This window comes from Aptenodytes patagonicus, chromosome 3, assembly GCF_965638725.1.
Source record: "Aptenodytes patagonicus chromosome 3, bAptPat1.pri.cur, whole genome shotgun sequence".
In the NCBI taxonomy this organism is placed as follows: Eukaryota; Metazoa; Chordata; class Aves; order Sphenisciformes; family Spheniscidae; genus Aptenodytes; species Aptenodytes patagonicus.
Genome location: NC_134951.1, coordinates 13275913 through 13299825, shown reverse-complemented (window position 1 = coordinate 13299825; position 23913 = coordinate 13275913). Strand labels below are relative to the sequence as shown.

At 39.9% G+C, this 23913-nt stretch overlaps 1 protein-coding gene across 1 annotated transcript; it reads left to right on the top strand.

The window, feature by feature from the left end:
* Positions 1-144: 144 nt before the first annotated feature.
* Positions 145-23913, top strand: GEN1 (GEN1 Holliday junction 5' flap endonuclease). Its single transcript, XM_076332730.1, has 14 exons — positions 145-243; positions 3478-3675; positions 8796-8982; positions 10180-10356; positions 11998-12108; positions 14112-14185; positions 14704-14795; positions 15632-15782; positions 15900-15936; positions 16035-16115; positions 17291-17421; positions 19735-19796; positions 20342-20485; positions 20817-23913. The coding sequence occupies exons 2-14, from the start codon at positions 3515-3517 to the stop codon at positions 22277-22279; spliced, it is 2871 nt and encodes a 956-aa protein (XP_076188845.1). The 5' UTR covers positions 145-243; positions 3478-3514; the 3' UTR covers positions 22280-23913.

Genomic DNA, 23913 nt, shown 5'->3' with positions numbered 1-23913 from the left:
GCGGGGTGGGGAGCGGCGCCTGCGCGCTCCCGTCCCCCGCCCCGAGGGGGCCGTTTCCGTGCGCCCGCCATTTTCGAGAGGGCGGAGCTGCCGCTGGGGCGGTGCCCGCTGGCGGCGACCGTTGGGGCTGAGGGGCGCGGCGCGGGTTTCTTCCTCTTCCCTTCTCTCTGCTGTGGGGGCCTCGGGAGTTAGCGGCTGGGCCTCCTCGGGTCTCCCTGAGCCTCTCGGGGCTCAAACCGGGATGTAAGTTTAGACTAATGCTTGGCTAGAGACCGGCTCTCGCCTTGCCTGGCCGCGCTTCCCCCCACACACACTCCCTTCATGCAGACGGGTGAGCTGCAGTCGCTGAGGAGGCGTCGGGGGCCTCAAGGCGCCACGGCCTCGGCTCTGCAGGCGTCCGCTTGCGGGCGGGCAGAGGGGAGCGTTGCGGGAGAGGAGGCCCCCAGCCCCAAATTTGGAGTCAGTGTGTTAGGCCTGCAGTCCTCTTAGCGGGCAGGGACAGCCTTCCAGAAAGCCGTTTGTCTCACGGCGGGTCGGGGAAATGTCTGGTTCTGTCTGTCTGGTGCATTATTATCTCTAGCTCGCATCGAGGCGGGAATTTCAGATGCTTGTACTCGAGATGCCTCTGCGTCTTGTTATTTTGCTTTCAGGCAACTTCTCGCTTTTGTTTTCACTTCGGGGAAAAAAAACCGTAGGAGGTTGAGGAGGAATCTAAGTGCTGAAGCACAGCAGTGGCGTGCTTCAGGTGCTCAGGTTTATTGGCAAAGCTGTGCCAGGTGCTGGGGTATTGCAGTAGCGCAGCGAGGGAGTGGGAGAGTCGTTAAAAACGTGTCGTGGGCTTTTTTTTTTTTTTAGAGGCCTCTGGGTCAGACATAAAGCGTATGCTTGGCAGTCTTTACAAGTTACCTTGGCAATGAGTGAAAGCGTATCTGTATGAACTTAACTTCAGTGTTAAATGTTTAGTGTAGTTATTTTCAAGTAACTGGCTTACTGTTATGTCTGTGTAAAAAAATTCATAGAGTAGAACATAGTCTTAAAACATGATTTATAAAACATAAAAGCTATATAGCTATAGCACATTCTGTCCCAATGAGAAATTGAGAAGGTTTTGTGTGGGGTGTTTTAGTTTGTTTACTGTCAATGATCTTATAATAGCATGATGTCTTCAGTGATTTGTAAGTATACGAAAAAAATCAGGTTCAGTCTCCCTTCTTTGGAAGTTACCATCTTTCTAAGAAGATTGGAGGCTTGTGATGAACGAAGCTCCTCAACAGACAGATCAGTCCTATTAAAAGTAGTAGATCTGTTTGTATATAGGATCCAGATCTGAATACTTTAGAATACACTCAAAAAAGCAAAGACTGGTAGGTTTCACAGGCTTTCATAACCCAACCTTAGATATATATTGAATGGGGGTGAGGAAAACTTCTGTCCTCAAATAACAATACTTTATTATCTCATAATGAAAAAAGTGTGTGGGGGTGTAGTTTTCAATGTTTTATACTTACTTTTTTCTTTATTATTTGTAATCTTATGGAACGTTGTTTGTACTGTATTTGTCTTTCCTGTTAATTAAGTACCATGTGACATTCCATAACAATATTTAGAAACCAACTAACACAGTTTTTTAAAAAAATGTGTATTGATATAGACTGGCAGGAACTAAATGATAACATCAAAAAAGACATCTCCCTTTTTTTGCTAGGTGTTCTCTTCTTAAACCCCCCTGAAGCTGAATATTACACTTGTCTTTTGAGAAGGTTTGGATGCCTTTTGTTAGCCTCCCCTATATATCAGAGAAATTGATCATCCTGGACTTAAAGAAATTATGCCATGTATTTACATGCTTTATTTATATGTTTAACCTGTTTTATGAGCTTGAGGTGTAACAACAAAAGCATACATTGTATGCCCTGTATGCATACAACTAAAACAAGTTGAGGGATTGAAGTAGTTAAAGAAATGGATTAGAGAAACATTATTTCTGTTGAATGAGAACTTGATTTAAAAACATTCTGGAATTCCTGCAGTGGCAGAAATGATGTATTATTGATTAGCTGCCGTGCTTTAAAACAGTTCTAGAGTATAAAACCATGCATCCTACATAGACAGGCTTGCTGTTCTGACAGGCTGTGATGGTGTTGAATGTGGAAGATTGCTGAATTTAACATGGCCATGTTCACTAGAGGCCACAAGGTGGCATAGCGCCTCACGGGTCTTAAGCAGATCTCGGAGCGCAGGTAGCTAGCTCATCTAGTCATTTATTCAAAGGAGGTTTTTATTTTATCTGCGTATACAGTAGTTTCAAACTCAGGATGAAAGAAAATTCCAGGTTTTATTTGATTTTTATCTTGTAATATTGAGGGAGAAGAGGGAAAAGTAGAGAAATAAGCACGAGGCAAACTTTGTTCAATACGACAGTGCAGGACTAGATTGGTATTGTGAGGGGGGAAAGCAGAGTATGTGTTAGAGGCCCTGTATAGAAGTGGCAAGGTATGAAAACCAGAAGAATAATGAAAAAGGAAAGAAGGAAAGGAAGAAAATTAAATCCGGTGATGGGATAGCATGGAGAATAGAGCTATATAAGTGAAGTTAAATACGAGACAAAGAAATATACCACCTAATTGGTGTATGTTTTCAGGTGGTGTTCATTATAGGTAGTGCCAGTCACACAATACCAAAATTAAAATAGTAAAAGCATACACACTGGTGTGTTTCTGGAATCACGGTGTTATAAATGGCAAAATGTTCGTTGGAAGAGACCTCTGGAGGTCAGTAATGCTGATTCCCTGCTCAGAGGGGGACTTCCAGCAGTATTGGATTAAACCAGTAAGAGAGTATGCTGGCTGGATGTTGAAAATCTCCAAGAATGGAGATTCTGCAACCTCTGGGCAACCAGTGCTGCAGTACCCTCTCTCATTTTTTTCCTGAAGTCCGACTTGAATTTTCCAGGCCAGAATCAGTGGCTGTTGACCCTTCTTATATCATCTTGGAATACGAAGGAGAGTTTAAGTTCTGTCATCATTGTAAATATTCCTCAAGTAGCTTTAAGCTACTTCTGTTTGAACAGAAATATTTTAATGTGAATCCTACCACTTCAGATCATGAAGAAATTCCCTCGAGCAGTGTGTTTTTTCTTTGTTTTTAAATAAAGCTTGGATTGTGTGTATGTAAGGGACACATGAGAGTTGGAAATGAATGATTTTTTTTCCCCCCTTTTTTTCTCCTAACTGAGTTTGTTTTTATTTACGTTCAGGCTATTGGCAATGAAAATATACAGTCCAGAGAAGGTATTTAGTAATAAACCGTGTGTGAACTGGAGTCACTATGCTCTTAGAAGGCTTGACTGCAAGTGTTCTTGGCTCATAAAAGTAAAACTGATAATGACTAAATATTTATTTTCCGAACTTCACATTGATGATATATCATACTTCATGTTATATTCTGAAAGTATTTTATTTTGCTTGGTTTTCACAGCTAATACCTTCATGCTGACAACAAAGAAGCTAGAACAATGGGAGTGACTAATCTGTGGCAAATCCTTGAGCCTGTGAGACAACCTGTCAACTTGAGCAGTCTCAAAGGAAAAACGCTTGCTGTTGATTTAAGTCTGTGGGTTTGTGAAGCACAGACAGTTAAAAAGATGATTGGAGTAGTTACCAAGCCACATCTGAGGTATGGTATCCATATAAATTATTGTAGCCAAAAGTCTTGGAGCTGTATAATTTAGGTATGGTACTTACTCCAAATTTATGGCTACCTCTGAAATTCATATGACTGTGTTGATTTGATTCTGTTATTATCGCTTGTGCTACATGCATAAAGGGTTTGAAGTGAAGACTCAGTCATACTGGCTGTATTCTGGTCTGGTACGGCCTTCCGATTACTACCTGCTGTTGGTTATATAAGCTGGCAGTGATGAGGTTGCAGAGAGAAGTCCTGAAGCGATCAAAAGGGACTTCAGGGCACTGGGGCAATTGGTTGAAGGATCAGGAGCACAGGTAGTGTTTTCCTCTATCCCTACAGGGGCAGGGAAGAATACTGAAAGGAACAGGAAAACACACCTGATCAACACGTGGCTCAGGGGCTGGTGCCATCGCAGGAATTTTGGCTTTTTTGATCATGGGGAGGTTTACGCGGCACCGGGCCTGCTGGCGACAGATGGAGTTCAGCTGTCTCACAGGGGAAAAAGGATCATGGCTCATGAATTGGCAGGGCTTATCGAGAGGGCTTTAAACTAGGTTCGAAGGGGGAAGGGGATAAAAAAAGGCTTCCTAGAGATGAGCCTAGGGGTGGCATGCCAATGCTGGGGGCGAAATCGATAGCCCAGCTCAAGTGCATCTACACCAATGCACGCAGCATGGGCGGCAAGCAGGAGGAGCTGGAAGCCATTGTGCAGCGGGAGAGATATGACTTAGTCGCCATCACAGAAACATGGTGGGGTGACTCCCACGATTGGAGTGCTGCAATGGATGGCTATAGACTCTTCAGAAGGGACAGGCGAGGAAGGAGAGGTGGTGGGGTGGCTCTGTATGTTAGGGAGTGTTTCGATTGTCTAGAGCTCAACCATTGTGATGATGATACAGTCGAGTGTTTATGGGTAAGGATGAGGGGGGAAGGCCAACGAGGCAGATATCCTGCTGGGAGTCTGTTATAGACCACCCAACCAGGATGAAGGGGCAGATGAAGCATTCTATAAGCGGCTGGCAGAAGTCTCTCAATCGCTAGCCCTTGTTCTCGTGGGGGACTTCAACTTCCTGGACGTCTGCTGGAAATACAACACAGCAGAGAGGAAAGAGTCTAGGAGGTTCCTGGAGTGTGTGGAAGACAACTTCCTGACACAGCTGGTAAGGGAGCCTACCAGGGGAGGTGCCTCACTCGACCTGCTGTTTACAGAGAAGGACTGGTGGGAGATGTGGTGGTTGGAGGCCGTCTTGGGCTTAGCGACCATGAAATGATAGAATTCTCCATTCTTGGTGAAGTAAGGAGGGAGGGCAGCAAAACCGCAACCATGGACTTCCGGAGGGCGGACTTTGGCCTGTTCAGGACGCTGGTTGAGAGAGTCCCTTGGGAGACAGTCCTGAAGGGCAAAGGGGTCCAGGAAGGCTGGACGTTCTTCAAGAAGGAAGTCTTAAAGGCGCAGGAGCAGGCTGTCCCCATACACCATAAGAAGAACGGGCGGGGAAGACGACTGGCCTGGCTGAACGGGGAGCTCTTGCTGGGACTCAGGAAAAAAAGGAGAGTTTACCACTTGTGGAAGAAGGGGCAGGTGACTCAAGAAGAGTACAGGGATCTCATTAGGTCATGCAGAGAGGGAATGAGAAGGGCAAAAGCCCAGCTAGAACGCAATCTGGCCGCTGCCGTTAGAGACAACAAAAAATGTTTTTACAAATATATTAATGACAAGAAGAGAGCCAAGGAAAATCTCCATCCTTTATTAGATGCTGGGGGGAATCATTGTCACTGAGGATGAGGAAAAGGCTGAGGTACTCAATGCCTTCTTTGCCTCAGTCTTTAACAAGCAGACCAGTTATCCTCAGGGTACTCAGCCCCCTGAGCTGCAAGACAGGGATGGTGAGCAGGATGAACCCCCCATAATCCAAGAGGAAGCAGTTAATGACCTGCTACCGCCACCTGGACGCTCACAAGTCTATGGGGCCAGATGGGATCCACCCAAGAGTGCTGAGGGAGCTGGCAGAGGAGCTCGCCAAGCCACTCTCCATCATTTATCAGTAGTCCTGGTTAACGGGGGAGGTCCCGAACGACTGGAGGCTTGCCAATGTGATGCTCATCTACAAGAAGGGCTGGAAGGAGGATCTGGGGAACTACAGGCCTGTCAGCCTGACCTCGGTGCCAGGGAAGATTATGGAGCGGTTCATCTTGAGGGCGCTCACAAGGCATGTGCGGGACAACCAGGGGATCAGGCCCAGCCAGCACGGGTTCATGAGAGGCAGGTCCTGCTTGACCAGCCTGATCTCCATCTATGACCAGGTGACGCGCCTAGTGGACGAGGGAAAGGCTGTGGATGTGGTCTACCTGGACTTCAGCAAGGCCTTTGACACCGTCTCCCACAGCATTCTCCTAGAGAAGCTGGCGGCTCACGGCTTAGACAGGTGTACTCTTCGCTGGGTCAAAAACTGGCTGGTCGGCCGGGCCCAGAGAGTTGTGGTGAATGGAGTTCAATCCAGTTGGCGGCCGGTCACAAGCGGTGTTCCCCAGGGCTCAGCTTTGGGGCTGGTCTTGTTCAGTATCTTTATCAATGATCTGGATGAGGGGATTGAGTGCACCCTCAGTAAGTTTTCAGACGACACCAAGTTGGGCGGGAGTGTTGATCTGCTTGAGGGTAGGAAGGCTCTGCAGAGGGACCTAGACAGGCTGGATCGATGGGCTGAGGCCAAATGTATGAGGTTCAACAAGGCCAAGTGCCGTGTCCTGCACTTCGGCCACAACAACCCCATGCAGCACTACAAGCTAGGGGAAGAGTGGCTGGAAAGCTGCCTGTCAGAAAAGGACCTGGGGGTGCTGGTTGACAGCTGGCTGAACATGAGCCGGCAGTGTGCCCAGGTGGCCAAGAAGGCCAATGGCATCCTGGCCTGTATCAGAAATAGTGTGGCCAGCAGGAGGAGGGAAGTGATGGTGCCCCTGTACTCAGCACTGGTGAGGCCGCACCTCGAATACTGTGTTCAGTTTTGGGCCCCTCACTCCAAGAAGGACGTTGAGGTGCTGGAGCGTGTCCAGAGAAGGGCAACGAGGCTGGTGAAGGGTCTGGAGAACAAGTCTTATGAGGAGCGGCTGAGGGAGCTGGGGTTGTTTAGTCTGGAGAAGAGGAGGCTGAGGGGAGACCTCATCGCTCTCTACAACTACCTGAAAGGAGGTTGTAGCGAGGTGGGTGTGGGTCTCTTCTCCCAAGGAACTAGCGATAGGACGAGAGGAAATGGCCTCAAGTTGCACCAGGGGAGGTTTAGATTGGATGTAAGGAAAAATTTCTTTACTGAAAGAGTGGTGAAACATTGGAAGAGGCTGCCCAGGGAAGTGGTTGAGTCCCCATCCCTGGAGGTATTTAAAGGACGTGTAGATGAGGCGCTTAGGGACATGGTTTAGTGGGCATGGTGGTGTTGGGTTGACGGTTGGACTCGATGATCTTAGAGGCCTTTTCCAACCTCAATGATTCTATGATTCTATGAATTCAACTTAATGCTCGGGTGTAGACAGAAGTTCTTGGGCCCAGCCTACTTTCTTGAGGCCGCAACTGTAGATAAGGATGAGATGTATGTAAGCAGAACCATGTTTGTCTTACTGCGGTATAGCATTGTGTGATATACAGATTATCAAGGAACACAAATCAGTGTGCTAATTCCTATATATTTCTGAGGCTGTGATGGAAGGTACTACGGGAGTTTCAACTGTTTATCGCAACAGTTTGCATGCTAGTCAATTCAGAGTCATGCATACTCTAGCCTGATCTGGTTTATAAATTAAAATTCTAGTTAGACCCCATGTTGAATTAAATATGTTTAAATCATTCTTCAGGCTTACAAATAACCTTGAAGAATATGTATATTTTTAATTTAAATGAACCACATACTTAAGGGATGAGCAAGTATAAGCAGCTGTAACTTCAAAGCACTGTTTTCTGCAAATGATGCTGACAAAAATGAAAATATTCATAATGAAAATTTTCATAAATGACCTGTTAGTGGTTAGCTCAAGAATACTGAGTTACTAGCTGTTGTTAGATGTTCCTGTGGCTTCTTTTGAATTCAGCTGATACGAAATATTGGCATCTTCTGAGAATAATTTCTTAATATGTTATGCTTATGACCCCAAATGGGTAATTAACTAAAACTTGAAGCATGACAAAAGTCATTACTTCCCTCTGATAGGATGTCCTGTGTACAGTGGAATGGAAGCATCGGTCCAGATCTTTTATGCTATCTTTCCAAAGCAAGACAAAGGGATGAACAGATTTCTACCAAAAAAAGAAATGTTTTCAGGCAGTTTGAAATCAAATTGTTTTGCTAAGTATTTTAGAGAAACTTGCTGTAAGTGATTGATTTTTATATCATTTGTGAAAATAGAACGAACCTTAAAAGATCAGCTTATTCTTTTTTACCAGTAGCAAATGTACAAAATTAAATCTAGAGTAATGGTCTTTCCATGTCAGTCAAAGAGGTATAAATGTTTGGTCTACTTGTTTTGAAAGATTGATCCCAAAATTACTGGAAAAAGCGTATGCTGTCTGATACTACTGCTCTCAATTTTACTGTTACAGACCAAATAGTTGTTACTGTTCCCTTGCAAAATTCCACCTATCAGTGATGCTAGCTTGCATATGAAATGAAATGGCATGGTAATGGTATCTATGAGTCTGTCTACTACCTCAGCATTCCATCACTTCAGAATGTGATGTACCTGTATTGATAGATTTGGGATTAAAATTTGATATAAAAGAATGAATGTGGATATGTGTTTGGAAGTAGACTTTGGATATTGAATGTTTTTTATTAATCCTTTTAAATTTGCTAACGTCTTTACACCCGAAAAAGATCTTTCTTGTCCTTATGTGGTATTCGTTTGGGAATTTTGTGAAGTCGTTACAAGTTCATAGTAGAACAACTTCAACCAAAGACAGAGTTATAGATAAAAGGTTTGTTAGCTTGGGGGTGAGGGAATCGTAAAAGGTAGAGAGAAAGCTAAGATTGTTCCTAGGGTAGGCTGATGGGTATAAGGAAAACATCTGAAGAAATCGGGCTTCACTAATTCTGCAGCTTACGGAACACCTTGCTTTATTGCAGAAACCTTTTTTTTCGGTTCTCTTTCTTAACATCAATGGGAATTAAACTAGTGTTTGTCATGGAAGGAGAGGCCCCCAAGTTGAAAGCAGACACCATGAGTAAGAGGAATGAGATGCGCTATGGACCTTCAAAGAAAGTTGGAGCTGCAAGAACAGGAAGATCTTTATTTAAATCCATTTTGAAAGAGGTGAGTAATTGAAGGCTGTGTTTCAGTATTTTTAATGTGATAGGAAGAAATCTTAATCAAATTAAATACAAGAACTTGAAGAATTAGTAGTTTTCTACACAACAAATTTCAACAGTGTTTTGAGGGAACACATGCCTTTGAAATTGGGCCTTACAGCGTCTGTTAACTGTTGTCGTAGAAGAGGGACAATGTCAGTCAGAATAATTTTCTTGTTTGATGTGTTCCTGTGCATGTTATGCTGTAGTGAGCCACAGTCCTAATTGAGTGTTTATTACAGAAATTCAGTTTCCTTTTTCTTTAATAGTGTTAGTATTGATATTTTTTTTTTTCCCTAGATTGGGGTATACGTGAAAACAGGAACGTGTTGTGTACCTATGTAAGCTAAGCTAGTGTGTTTTCGAAGGGGTACGCAAAATTGTTTTGTAACCTAGATCTGTGATTTGGTAAACTAGCTGAGTAGCTAAGAGGATGCACTTGTTGGAAACCTACTGAATTAGGCTAAAAGGAAGATTGTACAGTCGTCTCGGTATAGATGGTTGAGACAGCTCTGGTTGCAAAGAATTCCTATTCAGTAATTTTCTTCTTCATTCATTGTTGCAGATATTTAACCATTTTTGTCTGGTCAGAATTTTATGAAATAGAATTTATAGATGCTCATGGCTTCAGTAGATTGAATGTATCAATTCATGTTTTATTCTTAAATTCTAAAATAAATTCTTTTTTCTGAAATTTTGTAAGAAGTATATATTGGTATAACTTATGCTGTGGTCCAGTCTTACTAGGCCAACATGCTTGATATTCTCGGGGCGTCTGGCATCTGTTGAGAGATGTCTGTGCTAGCCCTGTATTACTACTTGAGTAAACAGTGTTGCTTTACCAAGATAAATATTCCTTTGTTACTCTTCTTTTGAAAACATCCTAAATATCTATTTAAAGTGTAAAGATTTTTCTGAAGGAGTGACCATTAATCATGCTGTGTTCAAGTCCTGTAACTAATACTTTGCTCTCAGTTGGATATTTCTTTTGACTGTTACGGTAAACTATATTTCTCCTAAAGTAGTGCTTGTATTGATGTAGTGTTATATAGGCAGTGCAACGGTAGCAGTTTTTGTATACACTTGTGTCTGAGAAAGCGCATGCCAATAAGTGGATCTAATTCAGCATTCAATCTCTTTCCTTTTGGATTCTTTCTTTTAGTGTCTCGAACTGCTGGAGTGTTTAGGTGTCCCTTGGGTTCAAGCAGCTGGCGAAGCAGAGGCAATGTGTGCCTACCTAAATGCGAAAGGACACGTCGATGGCTGCATTACCAATGATGGAGATGTCTTCTTGTATGGAGCTCAAACAGTTTATAGGAACTTCGCCATGAATGCTAAGGTAATGTATCTCATCCTTTTCTCACCCTCTCTTTAGATTCTTCCCAAAAATGTAAATAGAAAGAAGGAACTTGAAACAGTTACTTAGACATTATCTCACTTACCCTCTAGTAGTTGGGTTTGTTTAAAACAGTACTTTTAAGACAGGAACGTTTTGTTTGATTCACTGGCAATCCGTGTATTGGATGTGAGAGCAAAACAACTGAATTGAAGAACACTTACGGTATTGTTGTCTGTGTTTGTAGTGGCCTGTGATGTGTAATATAAAGCTAAGTAGCAAACTCCTCCCCCCTCCGCCCCTGCCCTTTCCTCCTCTACAGTGGAGAATATGAGTGAAATAATTGCTTCCTATAAATTTATCATTAGGGCATTTGGGAGTGGTCAGCCTCATGGGTCTGATAACAGTGTTCACACACTTGCATCTCACAGGTTTGTTTTATTATGAATATACGTACAATTAATACTATTAGCCTCCAATTGAACATGAATAGGGTAGGGATTGTACATCTGTATCATAATCAATTGTTGTGATCATTAAAAAAAAAAAATCAATTTATGACCTTGAGCTGAAGCATTCACTTATTAGGAATGCAATTTTCCAGAACTGGGAAAAGGTAACCCTAAATTTCCGTAATTTATACTTTCTCTATAAATCAGAGAAAGGAATGCACGTGTTCTGTCTGGTGAATCTAACAAGAAAGTGGAGAAAAAATGCTATTGGGGTTGGAATTTTAAATAATGTTCATTTGAAGGACTTGTTGAGAAAATATTCAGTAATAGGAGAAAATCAACAGAACAGAAAAAAACCACTATGAACAATTAACTTTAAAAAAAAAAAATAATAATTAAAGTTGATGGAAGATGATTTGCTTCGGCACCGTGTTTGGGTTTTGTCTTGACCTGGTTCTTTTCTTTCACTCAACTTCCTTGTCATTTATCACCAAAAATGAAGGTGGCCTCAATCTTTCAGGTGTACTTTGTTACATATCTAAGTCAACATAAAAAAATAATTTATGTGAGTGTGTGTCTGTCAGGGGTATCTGTTCCAGAAAACTGGATTATTTTGGGTTGTTGGCTTGTGTGGTGGTTTTTTGCAGGGGGCAGTGTTCTATGTTTTGATTCATGTTGATCTTGATTTCATGTTGGTGTGTTACAGTCCTTCTGCCCTTCAAAGCTTCAGGTATTCCTTTAGCTCGCGTCTAATATGCTAGGTAACATTTTAATTTTTCTTTTTTTACTCAAGTAGCACATTAAAATGTTTACATGGATTTTAAAAACTGCAGTTCTTGAGATGACTTACACAGCCACTAGTACTAGATGATGTTAGTTTTGCCACACTTTTTCTACAGGTAGTAAACAATAAAAACACTCCTTGGCTTATTTAGTTTCTTTCAACAGTTAATGCCATACTTACAACTTGAAATTCCAGAACTGTAGTTATTCATGTAGTGTCCATGGGTTACATAATAAATTTTAATTGCTGCTTTATTTTTTTTGCTATCAGACACCTCTTATGGGATAGACCCATTTCCTACAGATGTGGCTGAATAGGGGTGGGTAAGCAATCACAACTGAATGTGACTCAGGGCAGTTCCTTCCCTGATGTTAGAGAAATAAAATGTGCGATAAATTTCTTTTGCAGGATCCGCTTCTTGACTGTTACACAATGTCCTCTATTAAGGAGAAGCTTGGTTGTGACAGAGAGTCTTTGATTGGGCTAGCTGTTCTTCTGGGTTGTGATTATCTTCCCAAGGTAAGCAATATAATTATTTTTTATTAGGTAGTTATAGTTTGTTGTTTTTCAAGACAGTGTATCGAGGGAGACTTGTGCATGCTGACAAAACTGTATGCAATGCATGATTACTGAGATGCATTGGCTCTCAGTAATAGAGATATTAATAGTCGAAGATGATGCTTAGTTACTGTAAATTTTATTTGCGAGGGCTTAAAGATAATCAAAATGGTTCATGAATATTAACCTTTCAAAATTGCTATGTATTATTCCAGACTTTTATATAATGGAGGTGAAGACAAAAGTTTAGATGTTGATTACTTTGAGCAAATGTGAGAACTGCGTTGTTTGCCAGGATACTTTGAACCCATTCGCATTAAAGTACATTCGTGGCAGAGTAGTTATTCTTCAATCATTGTCTTCCAATTTGACAAAACTGTCCTTTTAAACAACCAATACTGTTGAAAGAGCAAATAGCTCTAACTTTTTTTTTTCTGAAAGACTTGCTTCTGTTATAGGATTCTTTAAATAGGTTTTATTATTATTATTGTTATTGTTACTATAAAATAAATGTATAAAAAGAGAGGGAGTAAAAAAAAAATAGTGGCTAATCAGTGGTTATTGTAATGGAACTAGCAGCTCCCAGAATGCCAGATTCTTGCAAAGTCACTTGCAAAGTGACACGGTTATGTAATGCCAGATAGGTCTTTTGAGTTACTGCAGCCCAGCAAAGTGGATAAAGATAGAAACTTCTAAGGAAAGCTGAATTACAGGAGTGCATTGGGAGTGGGGATTGGCAGAACAGATAAATGAGAATACCAGTCTATAATTGCACTTACTTTGTTGAATATATATCAAAACAATGCTTTCCTTGCAGAAGCTGAATATCTGACTCTGCCTGTGTGTCTGGCTGCAGTCCAATGAGAACTTCTGATTGGTTTTGAATGTATATTTATTTCATACGGTTGCATATATTCAGTTTAGCCATTACAGCTGAATAAAAATAAGCTATAGATTTGTTTGTAATAACACTGTAGAAAGCACGCTCAATACAATCTTTATGTTCAAGTGTACTGATTCTTGGCAAAATAGAGTAAAGATTGAAGGATGAACTGGAAAAGCAGTATGTACGTTTCAAATCATTATGGTTGTTTTAAATCAACTGACTTTCACTTTTCAGTATGTCTGGGGGTTACTACAAAGTTCTGGACTTCAGTCCATGAACTACATTCCTGAAAATATTGGCTATTCCCATCTAACTATTATCCATAGCGGTAGTCCCTTTTCCTATAAAGGACATGCATACTACAGATGTAATAACGGAGTAAATATCGAAATCAAGCAAGCAATTATTGAAAGGGAGGGGAGGAGTTCTTTAGGTTTGTGGTTTTATTGGGGTTTTTAATTATTTTTCAGAAAATGGTCTTGTGCTTTCTTTGTCAACTCTGAGAATTGATTTTGCATAAGTGCTTGAGGTCTTCAAATATTAAAAGTTGTTTCTGTTGCCACAAAGCATCTCTTCCCTGTGAGTGAAAGCTTTTTGCTGGGTTTCTTCTATCTCTTTAAGTTCCAGCCTTTTGACTCTAAAATCCAAAAGATCTGTCTTCATCTTGTCTTTCCAAGACAATTCTGAAACATTTCAGCTCTCTGGCAGTTAGCTGGCAAGACTGTTACCAGTATTTTATATTGTTGTACTGTTGCAGATAGCAAGACGGAAAACAAACCAAACAAAACCTCTTTTTCTATTGTTTTCTGCTGCCTTCTTTCTCTACCTTGTTTTATCTGAGCTGCTGTTGAGCGTAAGAACGTTTTATGCAGCTTGTGTGTTACACTGGTAGTACAGCTGTAATCTGTCACCTTCTCTGACTTTAGAACTCGGTCAAAAATTATTTTTCTCAATTTATTCTCAACATCTGGGATCATTTTTGTCATTTCTCGACATAATGTTATGAAGGCAGTTTTTATGAAAATCTGAATACTTTCTGTTTGTCATTAAATAATGTTTCATATTTCTGTCTCTATAGGGCGTTCCAGGAGTTGGGAAAGAACAAGCTTTAAAGTTAATTGAGAGTTTGCGAGGTCAAAACTTATTGCAAAGGTAAAGTGAAAATTTATGTTGTATGCTGAAATACTTTGATTTTATTCAAAGACTTGCTGGTATGTACTTCAGCTCCAAGACAATGTTTGTGGTGAGGGGGGGAAGAGATTACCACATTCCTTACTTTTATATTTGCTAAACGAATTACGTGTTTTGCTAGGCAAGCTTCTTAATTGTTTTAAACATTAGCTGGCTCCTAGCTCTTGAGCTAGCAGATCTATGTTGATATATCGGAAAGGAAGTCATAGGGACCGATGAGAGACTTTTGCTGATTTTTGATTGGGTTGTGGATCAGGACATGAGATACCAAATGCTTCCTATGTTTGTTATCATAATGTGTGTGTCAATACTAGAAATCCAACAATCATAAAAAGTACTTTAAAAAAATCTATTGCATAAATTAGAAAACTGTTTCTTGGGTAGATGTCTGAGAAGTATAAAGGGAGTATTTTTCAGTGGTTTATTCTAAGTATGAAGGTTAAAAATATTTCTTAATCCTTTTAATATCGTCCTTTTAGGTTTGAGCAATGGAAAGAACAATTTCAGTATGATAATAATCCACCTTTGGTTGTTAAAAGGGTAATTCACTGTTCTGAGTGCCATCATCCAGGTCAGTGTGAAAAGCGCTGAATTTTGTTTTTAGCCTAATTGTTTACTTTTTGTTCTGGGTGTGTGGGGTGGAGGGTTGTTTGGTTGGGTTTGGGATTTTTTTTATGACTAGCATTAAAAACTCCTTTTCATGTCATTCAGCTTCTGGACTATCTTCACATCTTCAGTATTGTGTATATGTATATTTATATAATTTTTTTTTTTGAGGCTGGATACTACCTTTCTTCAAATATGAAACTAGTTGATAGCAGATGGAATGTTATCACAATGCTGTGTGTGATCCCAGATATTTGCCTTTTTAACATTATCAGTAAATAAAGTATGCTATACTGACAATCAGCTATTTCTTTAGTTGCCTGAATTGGTCTTGCATCAAGAGGACTGAATCCATTAGCATTGCTGGGTTTTGCTGCAGTGTTTTCTTAAAAAGAAATTAATTTAAGGAACCTCATTTTGGTAGCATCCTTGATCAGTGAACTTGTTCAAACCTATCAGTTGGAGAAGGAAAAGCCTGTTTCAAATACATTGCTTATATACATTTGTCAGGATGTCACAGACTACTTCTGCAGTTTTTAGGTAATAAAGTTTTCAGCATAAGGTCTGAAACTGTCGGGGGAAAAATCTTCAAAAAAAAAAAAAAAGAAGAAAGCTTGCTTGTATTTGTCAGTTTTCACTGTAGATATATAAATACAGCTAATGCGCTCAGATCTGCTTACAGCCACTATTCATGTCAGATTCATATGTGTTCTGAGTTTTGTATTTGTACTATTAGCTTTGTATATTTGGAGATTTTGGGAACCTCTCTTCTCCTCATGCTTTGTGCATCTGCTTCTATAGGATCTTACAAGGAACATGAGCACAGTGGATGTAAACTCTGTGAAAGCACTAGATACTGCAAACCCAATGACTCCAAATACTGCTGCCCTTGTGGATGGCATCAGTTGGAGCGAGTGAAACAAGCAAGTGCAGTGGAGGACAATATCAGAAAGTAGGAATGTCTTGAAAACTGAACTGCTTTTCCCTGCGTTCATGTGCAGGGTGAGCATTTAAATTTTGCATTTTTCCCATTTGTATTCAGTTTCTAACACATTTGTTTTACCTGCAGAAAAGCTAACAGTTGTGAGGGCTTTCCATTCTCTGAGGTAACAAACAAGCCTATTTAAAGATTAATTTTTTTCATCAATTAATTGAAATTTCAGTTTTCTGCCCTCTCTTAAACTCTTTTCTGTTTTATCTCAAGGTTATCCAAGAATTTCTTGTAAACAAGAATAAATTGATCAAGATAAAGGAATGCCAAAGGCCAAATTTATTGTCCTTTCAGGTATATAACAAAATACTGGTTATTCAGCTCTGTAGTTTTTTGTTTGTTAGTAAGGAAGGCATCTGTGATAATTTTGATCTTCATTGGTAATTTCACTGGAAATAAGAATTAAAGAATCTTGCTACAACTTCTTAATATACCTTGGTTTTTTTGAAAGTCTAAAATTGAAGACTGAAAAAAATCAGTTTATGTAAATAGGTATGTAGAAAAGTGGAAGAAAGAGAACTCAGAAAAAAGGTCGCTTGCCATTGTTTTGTTTTTCACTGTTCAATATGACTAGGTTGAGTTGCTGAGTGCTGCATTATCTATATAGTGTACAAAGTACTATATGGTTATATGAGGTAATACATACTTCAGGGGTGTTATCTTTTTTTTTTTTAATGTTAAATAAATCATTGAAAAGAAAGTTTGGCATAATTGAGATAAGCAGCTTCTGTATATAACAAGCAGAAGCAGCTTTTATTCTGAATGTTGCCTGTTTTCCCAACAACAGATAGCAGGCTTGTATTTAGCACAATACTACCAGCTTTCAGGTTCAGAGGCCCTTTAATTCAAAATGCACAAAGCTCAAAAGTGGTCTAGCTTATTCCTCTGTCCATAGAAGGAAGGATAAATATCCTGTGAGGCCTTTTTTTGGGGGGTGGCTGGGGGGGTGTTAATATGTTAGCATTGTTTTCTAAGAATGATTTTTATTTGTTTTTCATTGGTGAAAGCAGATCTTTTGCAATGTTTCCTTTTCAGGGATTGATGACAGTGTGAGAATTATGTATCTATATATTATGTATAAGTATAGCATAATAGACTGCTGTTGAGCAATGTAGCTTTAATGAAAATCCGTGTTCATCCTTCTCTCACATGCAAAATCTGTAATTTTCACAGCTCCTTGCATAGCTGATCTGAATATGATCAGGTGTTTAGCAGCTGTCTTATTGCTGCTGCTGCCACTACACAACTGTTCCCTTGGCTTGTTATTGACAGCTAATGAATCTGCCTTGTTACGGATGACTGTTCCCTCCCTTGGCAGTGAGATATTGTTACGCATTACATTAATGTATAAAATTGTTCTAGATATTTTAAGTATTTAGTCCTGTGTCCCTATTACGTAGCTGTCTAAGCATGATATCTAACAGAATAAGAAAGTTTTAAAGTTTGGGGTGGGTTTTTTATACTAACAGATATTTGCTTCTGAGAAGATGGAATGGACCAAACATTACGCTTGTAAGAAACTGTTAGTGCTGTTGACACATTATGATATGATCCAGAGAAAATTTGGGCGCATTGATTCAAAACAACTGCAGGCAATACGGTAATGTACTTGATTTCTTGAACTTAATATGTTTACTTCTACTGCTGGAGGAAAATCACGGGTTTTTTCCTTTTTTATGGAAATATAATGGTTTTCTTCCATCTCTGTTTCAAGCTTTGTGCTCATTTTGAATAGAGGTAAAAATTTAGATCAGTACACCAATTCTTTGACTACTGCTGCACAAAGTAATACATATAGCAGTTTCCTTTCATTCTAACTGACGATTCCTGCTTTTTCCTATGCTTACTTTCTATTCTGTTTCCTTGGATCTGCACATGAGATTTAGCATTACAGGTTCGACCTTCTGCTCAGGTTCTTAGCAGAAGTTTAATTGACTTCTGTGATTCAAATTAAGAGCCTAGGCTTAGAAATGAGCATCTGCAGATTCAGTCAGGGTCTCTGATTTCTTATCAGACCTACCGACTGTTATTGTACTATGTGTCTGATGAAACAAGGCCAAGTGCCGGGTCCTGCCCTTCAGCCACAACAACCCCATGCAGCGCTACAGGCTTGGGGAAGAGTGGCTGGAAAGCTGCCTGGCGGAAAAGGACCTGGGGGTGCTGGTTGACAGCTGGCTGAACATGAGCCGGCAGTGTGCCCAGGCGGCCAAGAAGGCCAATGGCATCCTGGCCTGTATCAGAAATAGTGTGGCCAGCAGGAGCAGGGAAGTGATGGTGCCCCTGTACTCAGCACTGGTGAGGCCGCACCTCGAATACTGTGTTCAGTTTTGGGCCCCTCACTCCAAGAAGGACGTTGAGGTGCTGGAGCGTGTCCAGAGAAGGGCAACGAGGCTGGTGAAGGGTCTGGAGAACAAGTCTTGTGAGGAGCGGCTGAGGGAGCTGGGGTTGTTTAGTCTGGAGAAGAGGAGGCTGAGGGGAGACCTCATCGCTCTCTACAACTACCTGAAAGGAGGTTGTAGCGAGGTGGGTGTGGGTCTCTTCTCCCAAGTAACTAGTGATAGGACGAGAGGAAATGGCCTCAAGTTGTTTAGATTGGATGTGAGGAAAAATTTCTTTGCTGAAAGAGTGGTGAAACATTGGACCAGGCTGCCCAGGGAAGTGGTGGAGTCCCCATCCCTGGCGGTATTTAAAAGACGTGTAGATGAGGCGCTTAGGGACATGGTTTAGTGGGCATGGTGGTGTTGGGTTGACGGTTGGACTCGATGATCTTAGAGGTCTTTTCCAACCTTAATGATTCTATGATTCTATGAAATCATTGGCTTACAGTTCTGTTGTGCTACCCCTTCTTCTCAAAACAGCGTTTTCATTCAGGACTGCTGCATTTAGCAGTATAAAAATGGGCAAGTATCCTATTAAAAATGGATATGCAGGAAAAAAAAACAAGATAAGCATGTAACTACTTTCCGCCAGAATACTTTCCCACCATCCAGGCTTCTGTTACTCTGAGCCAGAATTAGTACCTCTTATTCTACCAGCCCTCAATGTAATTTCTTTTTTTTATGATCTAATGTTTTCTTAAACTTATGTAAACTTTTAGAATCTACAGTGTCTGTTGGCAAATCTGAATTTAACTTCACTGTGTGAAGGCAATTGTTACTTATTTTAACTTTAGTATCTGACAGTTTCATTTCCCAAATGAAACCCAAATTCCTCCCACCCCAAATTCTTGTATTGCAAGAAGGTTAGTAGTTTTTCCATGTTCCTTGATGCTGTTCAGGATTTTATAGACCTTAATTTTGGGGGACAGAAGGACAGTCAGCAGCAATGTGTGATAGTACCTCTTTTGGGTTGATGTGTCATAGTCTATTAAATTGTTACTTCCAGAGAAGTGGCAAGTAATAATTATTATTATTCCGTGTTACCTTTCAAAAGAGTGGAGAGACTGGTTGGGGGCTGCTTTTTAAATGGATTGGCTAGATAGAAGTTCATGTTTTATCTTCCTTCATGCTCTCATGCTAAAGATATAAATGACCCTGTCTGGTCATTCAGAAGATTACTATCTGTGGCAACAGCCTTCTCTGTGGCATAGTTGAAGATATCAAACTGATGTTTGTAGGAGTCTGTGTTATGGTTGTGTGTTACAGAATAGCTTTTTGATTTCTTGTTATGCTCCTCTGAGCTGTATCGTTAAATAAAAATGTTGCAGTACTCAAATCTAGATCCAAAATTTTACTGGGTAACTTACACAGAGAAGTAGCATATTTTTTAAAAGGTGTACTAATTTCACTATTACAAGAATTTTTTTCCTCTGAATCATTACAAATTAGAGTATTGAAATCTTTTTTAGATAACTTAGATTTTTCATTTCCTGTTTAAACAAAATAATTTAATGGGCTTCTTTTTGTTCTTACAGGATAGTCAAGACACGTGTTAAAAATGGAATTCCTTGTTTTGAAATTGAGTGGCAAAAACCAGGTTGGTCTGGTTTCTGTGTACATTATGAAACAAAACAGTTCATAGAAAAAGAAAAAAGCATGCTTTAAAGAGGAAAAGAGTTTGACAACATTATGAGGAAATGAAATGTGGGTGAGATTGGAAACTGTTCTATGAAAACAATAGAAAAGGTGCATCAAATTTCACATACTGTGAAATTAAAAGAAATGCTTTTAAAAAAAAATCTACCTAGAAAGCAAGGGACTTGGTCTTCAGGTACTTTTTCTGGTACGTGTTAATGAGACCTGGACTCTGTATTTCATATCTTATTTCACTGTGTACCGGAAGCTGTGACTGTTTACTAGCTAGAAATTTTTCTATGCTGACAGACTTCTACCTTTAGTGTGCCCGTTTGTGCCAGGACACTGGCAGAAGGAAAAAGACTTTACTTGTAGCTAAATCTCAAACGCTGTACTACTGACCTTTTTACATACCTTCTTTGTACTCAAATCTTCTGTTCTTTGTTTTTCTTATTCCCTACTTTGATGTGTGTATACATGTCTAATGTACATTCATTAATTTTTTAGAACATTATGTTGATGCAGAAGATGAGCCTGTGGAGTTGTTTGTAGTCACAGTAGAAGAGGAGTCTTTGTTTCAGGCTGCTTATCCTGATGTTGTTGCTCTTTATCAAGTGGAAAAGTCAGAAGTTCTGAAGAAGAAGCAGAAAAGTAAGTCCAAAAGCTTATTTCTTATGAACTTATGGGTCTTGCGAGAATACAAGAAGGAAAAGCAACAAACATTTCTCCCACTGCTGAGCAATATCATGTTTTGTCAAGATCAGGGCATGATATTTTAGGGACATGGTTTAGTGGGCATGGTGGTGTTGGGTTGACGGTTGGACTCGATGATCTTAGAGGTCTTTTCCAACCTCAATGATTCTATGATTCTATGATATCTTGCAGGGACTGTGCTTTTATCTTACCATTTTATACTTTAGCACTAGGCGATCTGAACTGTGGTTAATATGCCATTTTGATATGCCCTTTTTATTTTTTTCAGATAGGAAAGACAGACCAAAAGAAAAGGAATTATCAAATGTTTATTATGAAGTTAGCGATCTTCTGTCTCAAATGAATTTAAAATCTAGAGGTGGAATTATTCCTGTGCAAGACTCCATGTCAGATATAAAAACTCCCCCAGAAGACGAGATACACCAGAGAAGTACTGAATCAAAAGATCTAGTGTTAGCTGCAGCATCCTGCATAACAACTGTTCAAATGCCAGCATCAGCAGCTGCTCTTCCTCTGACTGCATCGCCTTACTCGCTCTTACAGAGTACATTGGCTGACTCATCTGTATTGCCAGCACAATTTACTAAAAATTTAGGGGTATCATCCTCTTCCTCTGTAACAGCTGGTCTACAACTGAGCAGTATTGATTGGGAAGGAACCTTCTTCGGCACTTCACCAGCCCATGGGGGTGATACCCGTGATCCAGCAGCTGACTTAACTATATGCATAAAACACCCGCATCCACTAGGTCATGAAACAGCAAGAAATAGCTCAGAATATTCTGATGCTATGCAGTCTGATCAACTTCATTCTGATAGCGCAGATGATTTGGTTTCAGGTGATGCTATGGGACAACTTCAGAAGTGGTCTTTAAGTGAGCGAATGCTTAAGACGACTTTCATTCCATCAAAGCCTTTGTTGTCTGAAGATGTAATGCAACTGGAGTCTTTGAAATGTTTTAAACAGACAAAAGAAACATTGAATCCTGATAAAGATTATGTCTCTTCCTCGTGTCAGTTAAATAAACTAGTGAAGGAAACTAAAAATGTGCTATCAGAAAACTATGCAAGGGAATCCAGCGTACACACTTACCAAGATCAGTACAAAAAAGCTGACAGCCTGGCTGAAATGATGCAAAAAGACCGTAACATAAGCAGTTCAACATCTCTGGCCCTCAGTGGACAAACACCAGAGACACTGCATCCTGGGTGTGAAATGCTTCCGGTGGCTCAAAAGCCAGCAGATGTTGTAACTGGCTGTCACATTAAAAAAGCTTGTATTCAAACAACTTGGAAAACCTCTTTTAAAAAGAGTGTGTGTCAGAACAGATGTTCTTCTAGTGAAGACAGTGATGATGGGAACATGAATAAAAATCTGATTTATGAGCAGCAGAAAAGGCAACTGAACCCTGGTCAGTTTAAAAAATGTTTTACAAAGAAAACGAGTGACGTCGTTACTAGCAAAAGAACAAACAGTGACTCAGCCCTTATAATTAAAGGAAAGAAGAAAATGACCAATTTAAGAGAAGCTGGTAATAGTTTCTCATTGCAAGTATCTCCAAAACCACCCTCTGTAGGGGAAGTTAATTGTTCCCAAAGTCCAGAGCAACCATTCGAGAGGTCAGGTTCTGGTCCCATGCAGCAAGCCGAAAGCGCTGTTCAGACTTACGCATGGGCAGACAGTCCCCTTCCCCTGTCTGAAAGACTAAAAGGAAGAATCAAAATCAATTAGGTTCTCAATAAAATCATTATGATAACAATTAACTCTGAACCTTCAGCTCTTACAGAGTTTGTTCTCGAAGTTTCTGCAGTATGCTCTATCAATTTTAAGTGGACACAGTTTTGATGAATAAGAAGTGCTGTGAAATACTGCATACTGGAGCTAAAGTTTGAAACGAAAATGTTAGCAAAAATGCCAAATAGCTGATTATAGGCAAGTGCCAGTTATTCTGGACTTGATTACACTCTGAACTTGATACATAAACGTCAGGATACGGTATACAAGGGAGCAGGGAGTTTTATTTATAAGGGTTTTTTTTTTTTTTTTCCCAGCCAATTGTGAGGATTTTGTGTACAGCTATTAGCCCTTCTGCTTATAAAAACAGACTTACTAAAATAGTGCCTGCACTGCTGTTGGATATTCTCAATAAGACAAAGTGATACAGCTTTTTCCAACTGAAATTTTCTATTCTGCTCCACTAACTTAATTTTACTAGTTTTAAAATGGGTTTTCAAATCCTGGGATGCTGGTTGCGTTGATTATCTCTGAAGGAGCAGATAGAGACACACAGCAGATGTACCTTGCAGGGTAGCTAAATTTATATCTGCAATGCCCTATAATAAACTGTTCTTTGAGTGTGTGCATCTTCCAAAGAATGGAATAAGCCATGTAAGGATATTCTGGTTTTGTAGCTGTCATATCTAATATTTAAGGAAATTTGATGGCTCTTTTAATCAAACATTTATAGTTTGGACATTTTTTTCTTAAAGAAGATATGAAATCCCATCTAACACTCACTTCTACTTACAATAGAATGAAGGTTAAGTTACAGAAAATCAAAATCTAATGATGATACTGCAGATTCTTTGAATAATATCATGTAAATGTTTTTAAAGGGGGAACTTGAATACAATTGCATTTTTGAAGGTGTTCTTCCTACCTCTTTAATATAGAAGCAATCTATGTTCGTACACAAAAAAAAAGTTGTCTTCAACAGCTTCTTAGAAAATGCCTCCTTGTCTGCATTTAAGTGTTTGTAACTTTTTCTGTGGACCAACCAGAAGGAAGGCCACTCTTGCCAAGATACAATGTTAACAATAGAAATGTAGAATATCAGTGCCTTAATGAAAATGTCAGTTCTTTCTTCATAAAGGCCAAGGCTTTAAAAGTTAGGAAGCTAAATTCCAGATGTGTTTAAGGAAGAAATAGGTAGTCTATAGATAATGCAATCTGTAATTAGCCAAAATGGTAGTTTCTTATTTTCCTCTGTGGGCAGATGGAGAAAGTTTATTTATAGTTGATTTTCCAAATGAGAAATGTATTACGGAAATGAGCAAAAAATCCAAAATATTGGAAACTTATTTTCAGTTTTGAAGATGGTCTCTCTTCTGGAGACTCTGAACCGCCCAGCTGATGAGAGGGTAGCTAGAAGAATAGACTTGCTAAGGTGAATAAGAGTATCAGTCACCTGGGGACCGTAAATGGGGAGATTCCTTATGCAGTGGTCAGTAGTGGAGAGATCGGACCATTTTTTTTTTGTGGAAAAACATTGTTATTGGTTATGTATGATTCTTTTCCTTGCTGCTGATTTTGAATACTGGAATCAAGAGTTTGAATTTTCATTAATAAAAATGCCAACATCATGT